This window comes from Simochromis diagramma, unplaced genomic scaffold (assembly GCF_900408965.1).
Source record: "Simochromis diagramma unplaced genomic scaffold, fSimDia1.1 OVJJ01000416.1, whole genome shotgun sequence".
NCBI classification, from domain to species: domain Eukaryota; kingdom Metazoa; phylum Chordata; class Actinopteri; order Cichliformes; family Cichlidae; genus Simochromis; species Simochromis diagramma.
Genome location: NW_024387080.1, coordinates 27,187 through 41,941, shown reverse-complemented (window position 1 = coordinate 41,941; position 14,755 = coordinate 27,187). Strand labels below are relative to the sequence as shown.

The following is a 14,755-nucleotide window of genomic DNA, read 5'->3' as shown; positions in this document are numbered from 1 at the left end:
GACATTTCGACAGCGCCTAAAGGCAGACTTCCACTTCACCTATGATATTTTACTTACACCCACAGCACGTCGGCGTAGCAAAGGTCGGACCAAGATTTGCGACATCGGAAACTGGTTCAAAATTTGTTCTCCCTGGACTAAACTCACTTTTAACTATTTGATTTTGTATGTAGTTGGAACTTTGAAAGGTCCCTTTTTAAAACTGTTTTGATGACATCACGGAACTTAACATTTCTAATATATGCAAACTGTCTCAATGCGTCTGCCTGGCTCACAACATCAAATTAATCACACAAAGGAGAAACAAGCCAGGAGCCGTCTTACAGTATAGTCTCACATGTTTGTCAGCATACAGAAGTGAAGTGAGCTGTTCTGTTCCATTTAGAAAAATAACGCCTGCTTTATTAAAAGAAAACCAATAAATATAAAAATAAAAGATGCCAGGATAGAGACAAAGCCCAGTGTCCAAGTTTTGCATAGGGACAGAAAGCAGCTCAGGGAAGTTGACAGTGAGAATTTGTTCTCAAAAGCCCACCATGCTATCTGTGTGTTATGAGGTGTGAGCCATACATGTAAGGTCTGTAAACCAGCCAAGAGAGATTTTACGTGAAGTTTTAGACATTCTACGCACAGAAAGGTTTTTGAACGAGAAGATTATCCCAATTCGTGCGAGCTGAGCTTAATAAATAGTGATATTTATGCACAATTTGTTTAGGTTTGGATATACGCATTTGTAAAATTGTCTATACATGTGGTTAAATTGCTTCGTATTTGTGTGTGGACTGAAGCACGTGTTTTTGAGTCCTCAAAGATTACACACAAATCACTGCATACATTTTTAAATTTGGTCATTCAATGTCCACTTGTCATTCTGGATAGCCCTGACCAACACCCAACGCACATAATGTCCTGAAAGCATATTTTTGGGTGATTAGTATCCCATAGCTACTAACTGTTATCCTTAAGCTAGTAATTAGCATTCCTAACATCCCAATGCTGTAACAATCATCCTTTTTGTGCCAATCCACAATAATTAGCATTCTAGGGTAAACCTTTTCCCAAACTATTAAACTACCCATATGGCAAAGAAATAAGAAAAAACTTATAAAAGACTTGCATCAGCTTTAGCTTGCTAGTGAATCATATGAGGCTCTAATATGATTTACTCATGAAAGTGGCCACTTTCTCATTACTTTCATATTTGTTTTAGTAAGTCCAAAACATACAAGTTTCATTATATAAATGTTCAAGGGATCTTACATTCTTTTTCACTCTTGTATGCTTTTCATACAAGTTTCACACAAGACAGATACAAACCTTAGAAGATTTATATATATATAAATATAGAAAGTTCCTTGTCTCATCCTGGCTGTGGTGCTGCACTCACCAGTCCCCGGCCCCCTTCCTCTCCCCTTAGCGTACAGCCTCCCAGGGTGCTGACTTGGGGTGAAACCCTCCATGCATGGTAAGGAGCTTTCTTGTCTTTATGTCAGTGGCTTCTATCTCCTCCTTTGGGCCAGCCTATTACCCCAGCAGGGTACTGATCACGGGCAGGGCGTATGTGTTGATGGCTCCGGATCTTGTTCTCCATTCAGCTGACTCCCCAGGACTTGCCTGACCCTCTGCAGGTACTTGGTGTGTTGCAGCCTTTCTAGCGGCCTCTTCATGGTTCCATTTGCCTGCGGGATCCCAGGTACTTGTAACTGTCCTCTATGTCTGCAATGTTGCCTTCTGGTAGTTCAATCCCCTAGTTCTGACTACCTTCCCTCTCTTGTTACCATCGACTACACTTCTCCAGTCCGAACGACATTCCAATGTCATTGCTGTATAGCCTGGTAGTGGGATCAGTGATCGATGTCTCGTTCACTCTTGGGCATACAGCTGATGTCATCCATGTGGAGTGGCTGACAACTGCTCCGTTCCGCGTCGTCGGATCCGTAGCCAGTCTTGTTAATGACTCTCACTGAGGGTTCCGGCCATGCAGAACAGCAGTGGGGACGAAGCATCTCTTTGGTAGATCCCGCACTTGATGGTGACTTGTGCTATGGGCTTGGAGTTGTGCTCTAGTTTGTTACGCCACATCCCCCTTGAGTTCCTGATGAAGGCTCTTAGGGTCCCATTGATCTTGTACAATTCTAGGCATTCCAGTATCCAGTGTGGTGGGGCATTGAGTCATAGGCCTTCTTGTAATCAATCCAGGCAGTGCACAGGTTGGTGCAGTCTGGTCTTGCAGTCTCGGCTGACTGTTCTGTCTACCAGTAGCTGGTGTTTTGCGCCTCTGGTATTCTTGCCAATTCCTTTCTGTGTCCCGCTCTGTATTGACCCATGGGCCTGTTCATCTTAGCCATATATGCTGCTGACAGGAGCTTCCCTTAGTACTGAGGCAGGTTATTGGTTGGTAGTTGGAGGGGACCGGTCCCTTCTTGGGTCCCTTGGGATCAGGACCGTCCGACCTTCGGTTAGCCATTCCGGGTGTCTCTCGTTAACTAGCAGCTGGTTCATTTGTGCTGCCAGACGCTCGTGGAGTGCAGTCAGCTTCTTTAGCCAGTAGGCGTGAACCATGTCGGGCCCTGGTGCTATCCAACTCTTCATACTTGAGACCCTTTCTTGGATACTGCTATAGATATATTATATATATATATATATATACTGTATACACCACACACACTATATATATATATATATATTATATTATATATATATTATATAATATATATTTTATATACAACACCACACACAACACACACACACCATTACATATATATATATATATATATATATATATATATATATATATATAGCTAAGTATGCGCGGACCCTCAAGGTCCCAGGCCTCTGGTGAGGACCCGAGCTTGAAGGATAAACCGCCCGCAGGGGCGTGCTGGGTGTTTATATATATATACATATATATATATAGACCCCCTCTGCTAAGCAAGCCTACCGCAGACATGAGCGAGACAGTAAATATGAAGGCATGCCGGCTCGGACGTCGCCCGGATCACGGTAGGGGTTACATGAATAGGATGAGGACCTTGGATTCTTCGATATCCCAACATCCACAATGACGGCGAAACAACTAGTTCTCAGTGTTCCAACATTTTTCGTCTGCAGTCTGGGGTATTATAAAGTTGATGATAACAACATTGCCATAGCAAACTGTGAGATTGTAAACTTGAAAAGCGACCCACTCAGTACTAGAAAGAACATGCTAACCAGTTTCCCTCTATGGCTGCAACCCAATATCTCAGTGCCCCCTGTAGCTCTGTGGACAGTGAGAGACTTTAGTGCCGTTGCAAACGTCACTGATGGAACAGAAACAGGCTCAAACCTGACAAGGTAGAGATGTTAGTTTTCATTAGAGAAACACACATTTCCTTCTGTGAAACTTACTGCTATTATGACAGTAAGAGTTAGGAGTGCAGTTTCTAAAACCACATTACTAGCTTTGCAAACCTGTGGCACTTTTATTTTTTTATTTGTTTACATGCCTGCCGGATATTTAAGTTGAGGTGCTATTTGTTGTTTATATTAGTCTTTTTTTATTTACTGTTGCACTAAGTCCATAAGTGAAGATTTATGTTATTTTTACTTGATTGTTCAAGCTACCTCACAAAAGTGCTTTGTTTGTAACAGAGTGTTTGAACACTTAAAATAAAGTGAATTAAATAAAAAAAATGAGGAACATCCAGGATCTGTTCTTCGTTCTGCTTTATTCTTTTTTTTATGTATTATTGAAGTATCGGATCGGGACTCGGTATCGGTAGGTACTCAAAACTAAATGACTCAGACTCGAGGGCAAAAAAAAACATGATCAGCACATCCCTAATTGACACCTTGCTCGGACACTGAGTGGCAATAGCAAAGATTGCAGATGAGTGCATTATAGTTTTTGTCTTGTTTAGCCATTCTAAGCTAAACAAAGGACAGCTTTGTGTATAACCTGTGGTATGTGTACACATGTAATATAATAGAATTTTACACATCAGCTGAAACAAAACCTTCTTGGATGGTCTCGTCGATTAAGCATAATCCATTTCATTTGTTAGATAATTGCCACTAAAAATGCTGTAAGAGCAAAAAAACCACAAAACATTGTCAAGTGAACCAGTTCGCCGACTTCAGAAGGCACTCACAGCAGTTGTTGCTGTCACGATTGAACTTGAGCTAATGCAGTAATGGACACTCCAAGACCTGTGTAGAGAGATGAACCAGGCATGACCTTCAATGCAGACTGCAGAGTTCACAAGTTGCTTAGCGGTCACATTGGGTCAACTTTTGAGATAAGGGCGGTGGTACGTTGTCCTCCCATCATGGTGAATTGTATGTGTGGATTACATAGATTTATGTTTTAATAGACATTACCTGCAGTGTTCTGGTCAGAACAGCACTGGCCACTTTTTGTGTTTGGCGTTTCGTCCAAGTGAAGCCAATGAAACTCAACAACTGCATTTTCTTAGCATGACAGGACAGGATGATCACACTGACGTGTTTAAGACGGGAAATTCACACACTTTACTTTAAAAGAAATTGTGATGCATTAGTACAAACAAATAAGTATATATAATTATAACAAAATTAAATCAATTTCATGAAAGGTTTATGTGATATAAGCAGACAGGCGATGCAAGATGAATTATTCAGATTTATTTATTAATTAACTGATAAATTTAGATTGTCCAATTACTGTTGCCTGCTAATTCCCTGATTAATACATTTCTTAGATTTGTCCAATTTTTTGGTTAAATTGATTCATGAATAATTAATTGATCACTGATCAATTAATTATTGATCAGTGTAGCAATACAGGTTGCTACTATGCACCTGTATTTATACTCGGGTTCATAGTAGCAACCTTTTTAACCCACACAAGCTCTCTAAGAAGACGAGGAAAAACTCCTCAAAAACTTGAGAAGAACCTCGGGAAGGCAATTCAAAGAGGATCCCCTTTCCACGGATTGCTGGGGGGGGTGGGGTATTTTCCATTTATGGACAGAAAACCATGTATGGAAAAGACAATACTGGAAGTTCCACTTCGATCTCGTGGTTTTTTGTGGGGGTGCCTCTACAGGGCAGGACTTCGTAAAATGACATATTGTTAAAAACGTACACAGATATGTGACATGGCTTCAGAATTTGACCAACTACTTCTCTGTTAAAGCTTCTGCTTTGAACCCTGTTGTGCTTGGAGTCGATAAGTCATTTGAACCAGGATGATTTCGAAGTTCCTCTAGGGTGAGGCGGTCTTCCTATTGGCTGCCAGGCAACCTAACAGAAAACTCTCGCAGTCTGTTTGTGAAAATAATAGAGGGGTGGGGTTCACGTTTGTCATACAAAATCGATATGTGCATTACCGATACAGATAACACATTAAACAGAATTTTCTGTTTTGTAACGCAAATCATGACGGTTAAAGAATTAACATCTGGCTTACTTTCTGAAATATCAGTACGCTTCGCATACATGTTCTTGGAAGAGGTGATGTTGTGTAACAGCCTATCCACCACTCTGCCCCGCTGCAAAAACTGTGATGCAATCAGCTTTGGTTGGCGTTAAACAGCAAGTTTAGAGCCGGTGATTTTCTCCCTAAAAATCCAAAGAGATATTAATGGAAGAATGAATGTGGACACAGGCGTGTGGCAGGCAGAACATGTAAACAATGAGGCTGATGACCTACCATTTCTTCGTGACTGCTTCTGGTGTAAAAAAGACTCCACAGCCAAACATCAATTATTTGACACGCCGATGTGCTAAACGTTCAGCTGAGTTTTCATTTAATTTGTCTGTCTTAATGTCTTGATGGAACACCCTTTGAGTGCATTTCAGTGGCTGCATCTACCAACTGTCCATTATTGCCTGACAGACAAACGAAAGATACGTTAAACATAAGATCTAATTATTCATAAAGACAATATTTTATTCTTGCTACTCACTGACCTTAATGTCGCTCTCACAATCCTTTCTCTTCTGTTTGACAGGGTAAACGTCCAAGTCTTGTTGTTTTGCCCCCTTCAAAGACCATAATAAGTTCTTTTTCTAAGTCTACCACCGTCGGTAAAACTGGGTCACATTGCTGCTTGTAGCCTCTGGTCCTGCCCCCACTTTTATCAGCAATGCCACCTCCAGAGGAATCTTGGTCATTCTACCATTAAGAAGCTTTGAACAGAACATCAGGGTCAGTTGTTCAAACATTAGGCTTTTGAGGGTACACTGCTGCCCGAAAAACAACCGAAAAAGACAACATCTCACCATTGGCTGGCGGTTTAGAGCAACTTCTGCAGGAACATGTTTTTTACCACCTGCATTAAAGAGAAAATTTGTTTGAGAAAAAGCACGTAGCGAACGGATGAACTACAAGAAAAACATGCGTAAAGTGCACACATAAGAAGCCATACTGGGAGTTGTCTTCTCTACTTTTCCAAAGAACACTTCCCCATACTGTTCCTTCACCCAATATCCTGCTCGTCATATTTTTCTTCAAAGTCCTCTAAAGAGAGACAAAACAAACACGGGGTTGTGGATTAGTTGCTGTAGGAAAAGCTGACATCGTCTCATTTTACACATTCGTACAGGCTCTGTTGGAAATCTTCTAGTGATTACCAGATGGATGCCAGCTAAATTCTGAGAGCTTGGGAAAGAGGCTCTCGTTTAGGTGTGATTTGAACTTTTTCTTACCTGTAGTGTGACCGTTGTATGTGCTAGGTAAAGGTCATCTGTCTCATAGATGGATTGTTAGACTCCTCCTGTGAGCTTGATGTCCTCCTCTTTTTACTGCGTGGTTCTTTGTTCCATCGCTGTTCTTTTTGTTTGCTGCTCTTCTTTCTTGAAGCGCTGCATAAACAAAAATCAATTAGACCTCTGAACTCCACACGGCCTACAGTGATCAGAAACTATTAAAACAAAAATAATCTCTGTGAATGTCTCACTCACACTTCTCAAAGAAACATGGCTGGGGCCTGGGGGTTGGACTTTCGCTGTCCTTTCGTGTTTTGGAAGCTTTTTCCAATCTCTCTGTGGAACCATCTTTTCTTTTGGAGCTCTTGATTCGCCCATCTGACGTCCTGTCCTCTATCCTGAGGACCAGTGGCTCAGTGTGGCGTTCTGCGTTTGTAAAAATCTGTTTGTTACTGCTGAATCAAAGCACCTGAGTAAAAGCCTGTAATTTAAGATGAATTGCAGGTAAAGGAGACTTCACTCACCTAGATATTTACTTACACCCCGCCGCTGCGTAGCAAATAACAGGTTCGGGGCCAAAGATTTTGACGACACGACCCTTTCATAGCTGAACAGTCTATATATAGGTAAAGACAAACTTTTGTGGATTTGCAATCACGACACTTTCCATTCTTTCATTAAAAAAGAAACAACTTTATGTAAAAAGCTGGGGATGACTTACTGTTGCGTTGGACTTCTGGTGATACAGTTCATTAGGGAAAGCCACTGTGTGCTCAATTTCAGCATCCTTAGTGGTGTTAGTAATCTGCATCACACACAAAACACGCACACACATCATATCCATGGAACTAATCAAACTATTTAAATCAATACCATGTTAAACATTATGCAAAGAAGTGCACTCACCATCATATCAAGGAAATCCAAAGCTCTGTTGTTGTACACATGGAATTGACGTTTTATGTCGTCTCGATCTTTTACAATCCATTTGCAACCTAGCAAAGAGCCCGTACTGTACATCCCGAGAAACAGGCAAGCGATGAAAATCCTGCTGATCATTTTTGAAAAATGTAGAAATTTCCTTAGTGTGAAGCAAATTTTTAGGTCTCCTGGTGTTCTGATGGAGCAAACCTCAGGCGCTTCATTTATAGCAAAGCCCAAGTACACACCTATTTCATTTTCTAATCAGCTGGATAATCGTCTCAAAAGTAAAAACATAGCAGATTTATGTCATCTTTTTAAGATTTAATATCTGTTCTTTCATTGATAGAGAGTGCAAGATTTCGTTTTCTAACTCTATCAAGTAGAAACTAGAAAAACGTGAACCAGAAAAAAGATTTATGTCATTATTTTTTTTAGCTTGTGTTTGTGTTTTTTGTTGTTGTTGTTGTTGTTGTTGTTTTTTATGATAATTGTGTCATATAAAGACAGTGTTGTACAAAAATTGGCTATGATATAACAAAAAGAGGCAGCAGCAACATGAGATGACGTCAAGTTACCACATAAAAGCATAAAAACACAAATCTCCACCTCTATGTCAATCTCTTAATACTTGCGATTAACATGAAACCTTTAGGCGATTTTAAAGTAAACGTAGAACAACAGTCGTTTAATTAGTTTAATTAGTTCAATTAGTTTAAATGTAATTTAATTACTGTCAAGTAAAAGTTTATTTATCCGAAATCTGTTTTTACTTCTTGATTTTAATCTTGGAAAATTTAAGATAGGAGATTTACAGCAATGTTTTTCAGGGAGTCTTTACTTTCTTGGCAGTTTGCAAGACATTAAGGTAGCTAAAATTAAAAAAAAATTAGTTTTAGTTTTTTAACCTTCAGCTGATTTCAAGTAAACGTCGGATGGTCGTTTAATATATGTGTATTTTAATTACCGTCATGTAAAAGTATATTCATCTCAATTCTTTCTTACATTATTTTAACTTGGAAAATTGAAGGTTGGAGATTTACAGTAATTATTTTCAGGCAGTAGTATTCACCTTCTTTGCGGGTTGCAAGCAGTAGCGGTTTTTGATATCAGCATCGTGGTGGGGGGCGGATTCACGGGCATCGGCAAAAATAAATAAATAAATAAATTGCTCGTACTCATGCTGCCCAGACATCAGCCAGCGCGTATTGGGAATGGCATAGGCACCATCGGTTTTCTATCGCCCATTTGCTGGGAGTAAGGGCGCCCTCCGTTTGCGAGGTGCGCCTGCTTCTTGCTGCACAGGGAGGAGAGGGCGGGGCGGCGGGGGATTCTTTGACTGGTTGGATAGCATCTAATAACCAACTCGCAAAATAAAACAATAAAAAAACCAACAAACACCAAACACGAGACATCATGATACTGACTTATCATTCTAATTCTAGCGCGAGAGCCCTCGGTGCGCCTGCTTGCTGCTGAAGTCAAAGTAAACTTTATTGTCATCTCCGCTATATACAGTCCTGTATATAGAGAGACGAAACGACGCGCCTCCAGTTACAGCAGTGCAGTAAACGAACAACAAATATAAGAAGAGTAAGAAAATAAATACACACTTTAGGACTCGGGGTAAACGGGAATCAATAACAATTTAAAATTTATAATTTACAGTTTGATGATCTGTCTGTGAAGGTTCTCAGTCATCCAGGTCATCGTAGTCAAAGGAGCTTGCAAAGAAAGCGTCTGGACTTCTTTAAGTTACTTGAAGAAGTTTCACCTCTCATCCGAGAAGCTTCTTCAGTTCTAAGGTCAAATGGTGGAGAGTCCCAGATATAAACCTAGTGGGAGTATCCCCCCACAGAGGGACAAAAGGACCCCCTGATGATCCTCTAATCGCCTGAGCCAAGGTGTGAAACTGGGTGTGGGGTCCCAATCAGCCGAAGTTTCGGGTGAGTTCACTGTGAAACCTGGCCCCACCTTATCATGCGAATTCCTGAGGTCAGATGGCCCAGGATGTGATGGGCGTTAAGGCGTCTGGGAAGGGATCTCAAAACTGGATTATAGATGGCAGAGAGTTGGTGTCGTAAACCACCGCCTCTGTTCAAAGATGGTCGCTCACAGTGGACATAGATGGCTTTCTTTCACTCCTCTTTCAAACATCTGTCCTCTCTGTCCAAATGTGAACATTGGCATCCTCGAAAGAGTGTCCTTTATCCCTAAGATGCAGATGGACTGCTGAGTCTTGTCCTGTGGAGGTGGCTCTTCTGTGTTGTGCCATGCCGCTTGTGAAGTGGCTGTTTGGTCTCTCCAATGTAGAGGTTCTGAGCATTCCTCGCTGCAACTGTACAGCATACACCACATTGTTAAGTCTGTGTTTTGGCGTTTGTCTTTCGGGTGAACCAGTTTTTGTCTGAGCGTGTTGCTGGGTCTGAAATACACTGGGATGTCGTGCTTGGAGAAAACCTCTCCTGAGTTTTTCTGATACACCGGCTACATAGGGGGATGACAATGTTGTTGCGTCTGTCTTTCTTATCCTCCCTCGCTGGTGTCTGATCTTCTTTCTGTGCCTCTTTGCTGACTTTAAGAACGCCCATTTAGGGATAGCCGCACGTTTTGAGTGCTTCCTTTACATGTGTGTGTTCCTTCTTTTTTTCCTTCAGGCTTAGAGGGAACATGTTCTGCCCGGTGGTGTAGGGTCCTAATTACTCCAAGTTTGTGTTCCAGAGGGTGATGGGAGTCGAACAGGATGTACTGGTCCATGTGTGTGGGCTTCCGGTAAACTTCGATGTTGAGGTTGCCATTCTCTTCAATGTGCACAGCGCAGTCCAGGAAAGGCAAACAGTTATCCTTTGTGTCTTCCCTGGTGAACTTTGAAGTTTGATGATCTCACACACAGCCTGTCGACAGGGGAGGGGGGCCCGGCTGCTTCCAAATAGAGCGCATTTCATTCATAAGATGTAAATCCAAGCCCATATGTATTCATGATTTAAATCCTGGGTTGTGTGAAATCCCAGAAATACACCTTAGACAAAGTGAATCTGTGAACTAGGTGTAGGTCTATTAGGTTATATTGTGGCGATCGTTGAGTTGGGGAATTTTGTGTTCATACTGGAGTGCAAAAATTAAAACCAATGGAAGATGGACAAGACAGTTCAAAGCCATCAGGTGCTCAGTTTAGAAAAAATAGAAAAGAAGAGGAGGAGAAGAGACACGAGCAAGAGATACAGGTAAGCAGATGTGTCATTGGATAATGGCAGGTCATCCTGAAACAATCAGAATCAGAATACTTCATTCCCGAAGGAAATAATGTGGGTTACAGTTGCTCCAAAGAGAAATGGTAAAAATAGTCCTGTTCTCATTGTATGACGAATTATGATGGCTGTTTGGTCGCCATTTGCATACAATGCATACACTCTCTCTCTTCATATGCATGTATGTGTGTGTGTGTGTGTGTGTGTGTGTGTGTGTGTGGTGTGTGTGTGTGTGTGTGTGCGTGCGTGTGTTTCTCTGGCGAAATTCAGTATGGTTCCGTCCAACAGTTTTATGTTACTGTACAATTCCTAATATGTTTTGTGTGTGTGTGTGTGTGGTGTGGTGTTGTGGGGGGGGGGGGGGGGGGGGGGCTCCAGAGGGAGTGTTCGCCCGGGGCACCAACAGGCTAGGACCGCACTGGTTGCAAGACATTAATGGCAGTTTAAAAAAAAAAATGGAAAAAAATGAAAACAGTCAACGTCGAACACATTTCGTTAACTTGTGATGAAAATAAAATGAAAGCGGATGTGCGCCAAACGTCAGTGACGCTCCTTACGCACGTTTGCTTTCATTTTCAAGTAGGGTTGATTACAGGAGAGAAGAAAAGAGTATAGAGTGATTTAAGTTTAGTTTTTTCAGGTTCTGAAATATATAAAAAGCCAAATATACTGGTCATATAAGTTGCAGAGTGTGTTATGAAAAGTCTTTAGCAGGGCAGGAGCTGTGAACGGAGAACAGAAAGTCTGTGGCGTCTACAACAATATGTAACAGAGCACTAAGGTGTCAAATAAAAGGTGTCAAAGAGATAAATGTATAATTTATTTATCCCATCAATTAAACATACATTTCCCATTCATTCCCAAACAGGACTCAAAACATATTTTACTAATATTCCAGCTGCACATGAAAACCTATCAAACCAAAGGTGCGAGCAAATAACACTACCGTCACACCCCAGTTTAGAGACACTGCAATCAATTTACCACTGGGCCACGCACTGCAAACAGTTCTGGTCTCAGCACAGCTGGGAATCAGCGGTATGCGTAACCTGCAGTCTGGATTTATAAAAGGGAAGTGGCACAAATTAATAAACGAAAAGATAAAAACGAGAGAGGTTAGTCCGCTCTTCATTCATAACAGTCAGCTGGACGGACTAACCAAAGGAAATTACAAATCAACCAAAAAGAAACATTACCTGCAGAGGCATCACAACAACAGAATATTGATCGCGCGCAGTCGATCTACAGCTTGAACACCATTAAAACGTCACACGAACAACATACCCACTCGCACCAGAGTGAGTTAATTGTCTCTGGAACTTCCTCACCGAGGAGCGCTTGACCTCAACCTCACACACCTATTAACTTTCAAAGTTCCTCTGCCAATCACACGGCAGAAAGCAGCAAACTGCCAGGTGACACTTGTTCCAAATAGAAACTCTACGCCGCCTATAGGTGATACTCGTAAACTACAGCTTCCACTTTGGGTATTTTTTTTCTCTTTACCGAGGAAAACGAAAGCGGCTGCCACGTGAGTAGAAGAATGGGCGTAGGTATGAATGAGCAGGTGTATTTACCTTGGTTCATTGCATCATTGCGTCATTTCATGTGGCCTGCATTTAGCTTTTTTAGCAGTTTCTTCATTATTAAACAGCTTGCACTTCTGCTGTACTGTAAATCAGTTGTGATGTATTTTGTGTTAACCTCATGTAACCGGTAGTGGAGGGCAAACCAGGAGTATTTATCTGCTCCGATTCTGAATGAGTCTGAAATAATAATAACTGAAAAAAGCCCCCCTCAGCAAAACAAAACAAAACAAACAAGAAAAGCAATCCAGCACATGTAGTACTTGCAATGACGTTATCGTTAACATATATCTGACCTGTGATCTGATCACTTTTGTTTCATCACCTGTTCATGCATGTGGGTCCACCGTCTGCCTGCCACATGCCCGTTTCTTGACAATAATAGATGAAAATGTCCTCAAAGCAGCATTAATACCCCTGTAACACGTTAACTGTTTAGTATCAAAACGTAAGCCTATACACGATTTGGTTACAAATGAAATCATCAGTCGTGAGTTGAGTTTGTCGTCATGTTTCTTAGGTGGTCAAATGGATGTGTATCTCCAGGAATCCTCATAATGAGGTCAAACCCTCATACATCATGATATCTTATCTTCTTTAAGATATATTGTTAAGTGTGGGATATTTTTTTATAGACGGAAATTTAAATCCCACGTGTACGACATTACAGCTTGTTGTACCTGCGGGTTTCCCAGGTATATAGAAAATGAAATTTTCTATAAATGTTTTGTCTGGAATTCAATAAAAAAATAACTCTTATTTCCAATTAATTTTCATTATTTTGATTCCTGGAAAACAAAATAACACAAAATAATTTAAAATGTGTTTTTAATTTATATAGGTAAGTGTCCTTTGTAAAGAAGAGAGGAACCTGAGAGTCTCACTTCTAGTCTAGAGCAGTTTCTTGTAGCTTCACACTGGTTTCAGTCTTCTCTGACTGACTGATCCTTTTCTATTGGCACTGATGGTTATTTTGCTTTGTTAGCCCCTCACACCTGTTGTGTACCTCAATTTCAAGAGGTTCACTATATACTCTACCTTTTGGGTATATTTTTAATTCATTTTATGGTGATGATGATGATAATAAAATGAAACCTAACCCGTGCATTCCTTTACTGTGAGATGAAATCACAAGCATGGGAAAGAACACCAAACCTTACTCAGAAGGACCATAGCTGGCCAGTGGATTCAAATTGGCCATCATTGTTGTGAGTCAACACATCTGCTTTGGATTTTGTTGGTCCGGTCAATAGGCATTATGAATAACTACAGAACCATGCTGCCCTTTTTTCCCCTTTAAATTAGAATTCAAATTCAAGGTTCAAATCAAATCTGTTCTTCTTATCGTTTTCAAAAGTTATCTTTTTTTGTTTTGTTTTATGGAATTATTGCTATTGGTTGCTGGAAAACAAGTGTAAAAAAGAAAAGCCTTGAACTACTTGCAATATGAGAAAATGTGGCTCAATCACTTACAATTCAGAATTCACAGGTTGCTAATGACCTTTCCAAAAACATCTTGGAGTGAGGTTTTCCAGTTAAGCAGACAATATTCAGAGCCACCTCTGTAGCATAAAGGCATTTCTAAAGGCCCAAGTGTACTGTTGCTGCTGTCCTTGCAAACATCACAGAAGGAAGTCATGAAAGGCTCATTATTCCGCATTTCTATTAAGAAGCTACACCGAATGTCTGATGGAGTTTACTACTACTAAAGTTGGTTCTTGAAGTTACTTCATTCATGCAATTATTCACTTTTTCAATCCCGTTTGTCACTGAATTATTAGATTTTCAACCAGACATAATTCAATATAAGGTTACACAATATATATCAGAAAAACAACAACATAAAAATGTATTTTTTTTCATGTAAAAAAAATCAAAGTTATGGTTAATATTTAATAAGCCTTCAATTTATGAAAGCGATGACAAACAGCTTGAAATATCTAAACTACTGCATTTCAACAGTTTGTCTGCATGATTGCCGAGGATCTTCAAAGGCATTAAACCTTCAACATAAATAAAAAAAATTTGGTTAAATGTTGCACAGCATTCATAAAATCTGTATTAGCTGTGGCTGGGTGTGGTTTGTGGCGAGGCTGACACACATTGGAGCTCATTCATGCCTGCCCCGGAAAAAAACGTGCTGGGACCTGAGGTTGTTGTGGTGTGTGTGGGGTTGTAGCTGAAAAGTTGCAACTGAGTGTCGTAATAACCAGCAACCAAATAAAACTGTTAAAAGAGTGAACTATGTAGTCGGGTCCGGGTCCAACTATTTTGTAGTTTCTGTATTAAAAGAGCAGATCTGTCTTGGTGAATGATCAAATATTTCTA

General features: G+C 40.6%; 1 protein-coding gene across 1 annotated transcript in view; it reads right to left on the bottom strand.

Moving 5' to 3' along the window:
* Positions 1 to 12,158, bottom strand: part of LOC120742413 (interferon a3-like) — a 31,020-nt gene extending 18,862 nt beyond the window's left edge. Inside the window, exon 1 of the mRNA XM_040045708.1 lies at positions 12,038 to 12,158. Coding sequence (XP_039901642.1) covers positions 12,038 to 12,049 — 12 coding nt within the window. The 5' untranslated portion in view covers positions 12,050 to 12,158. The remainder of the gene's footprint in view (positions 1 to 12,037) is intronic.
* Positions 12,159 to 14,755: the final 2,597 nt, after the last annotated feature.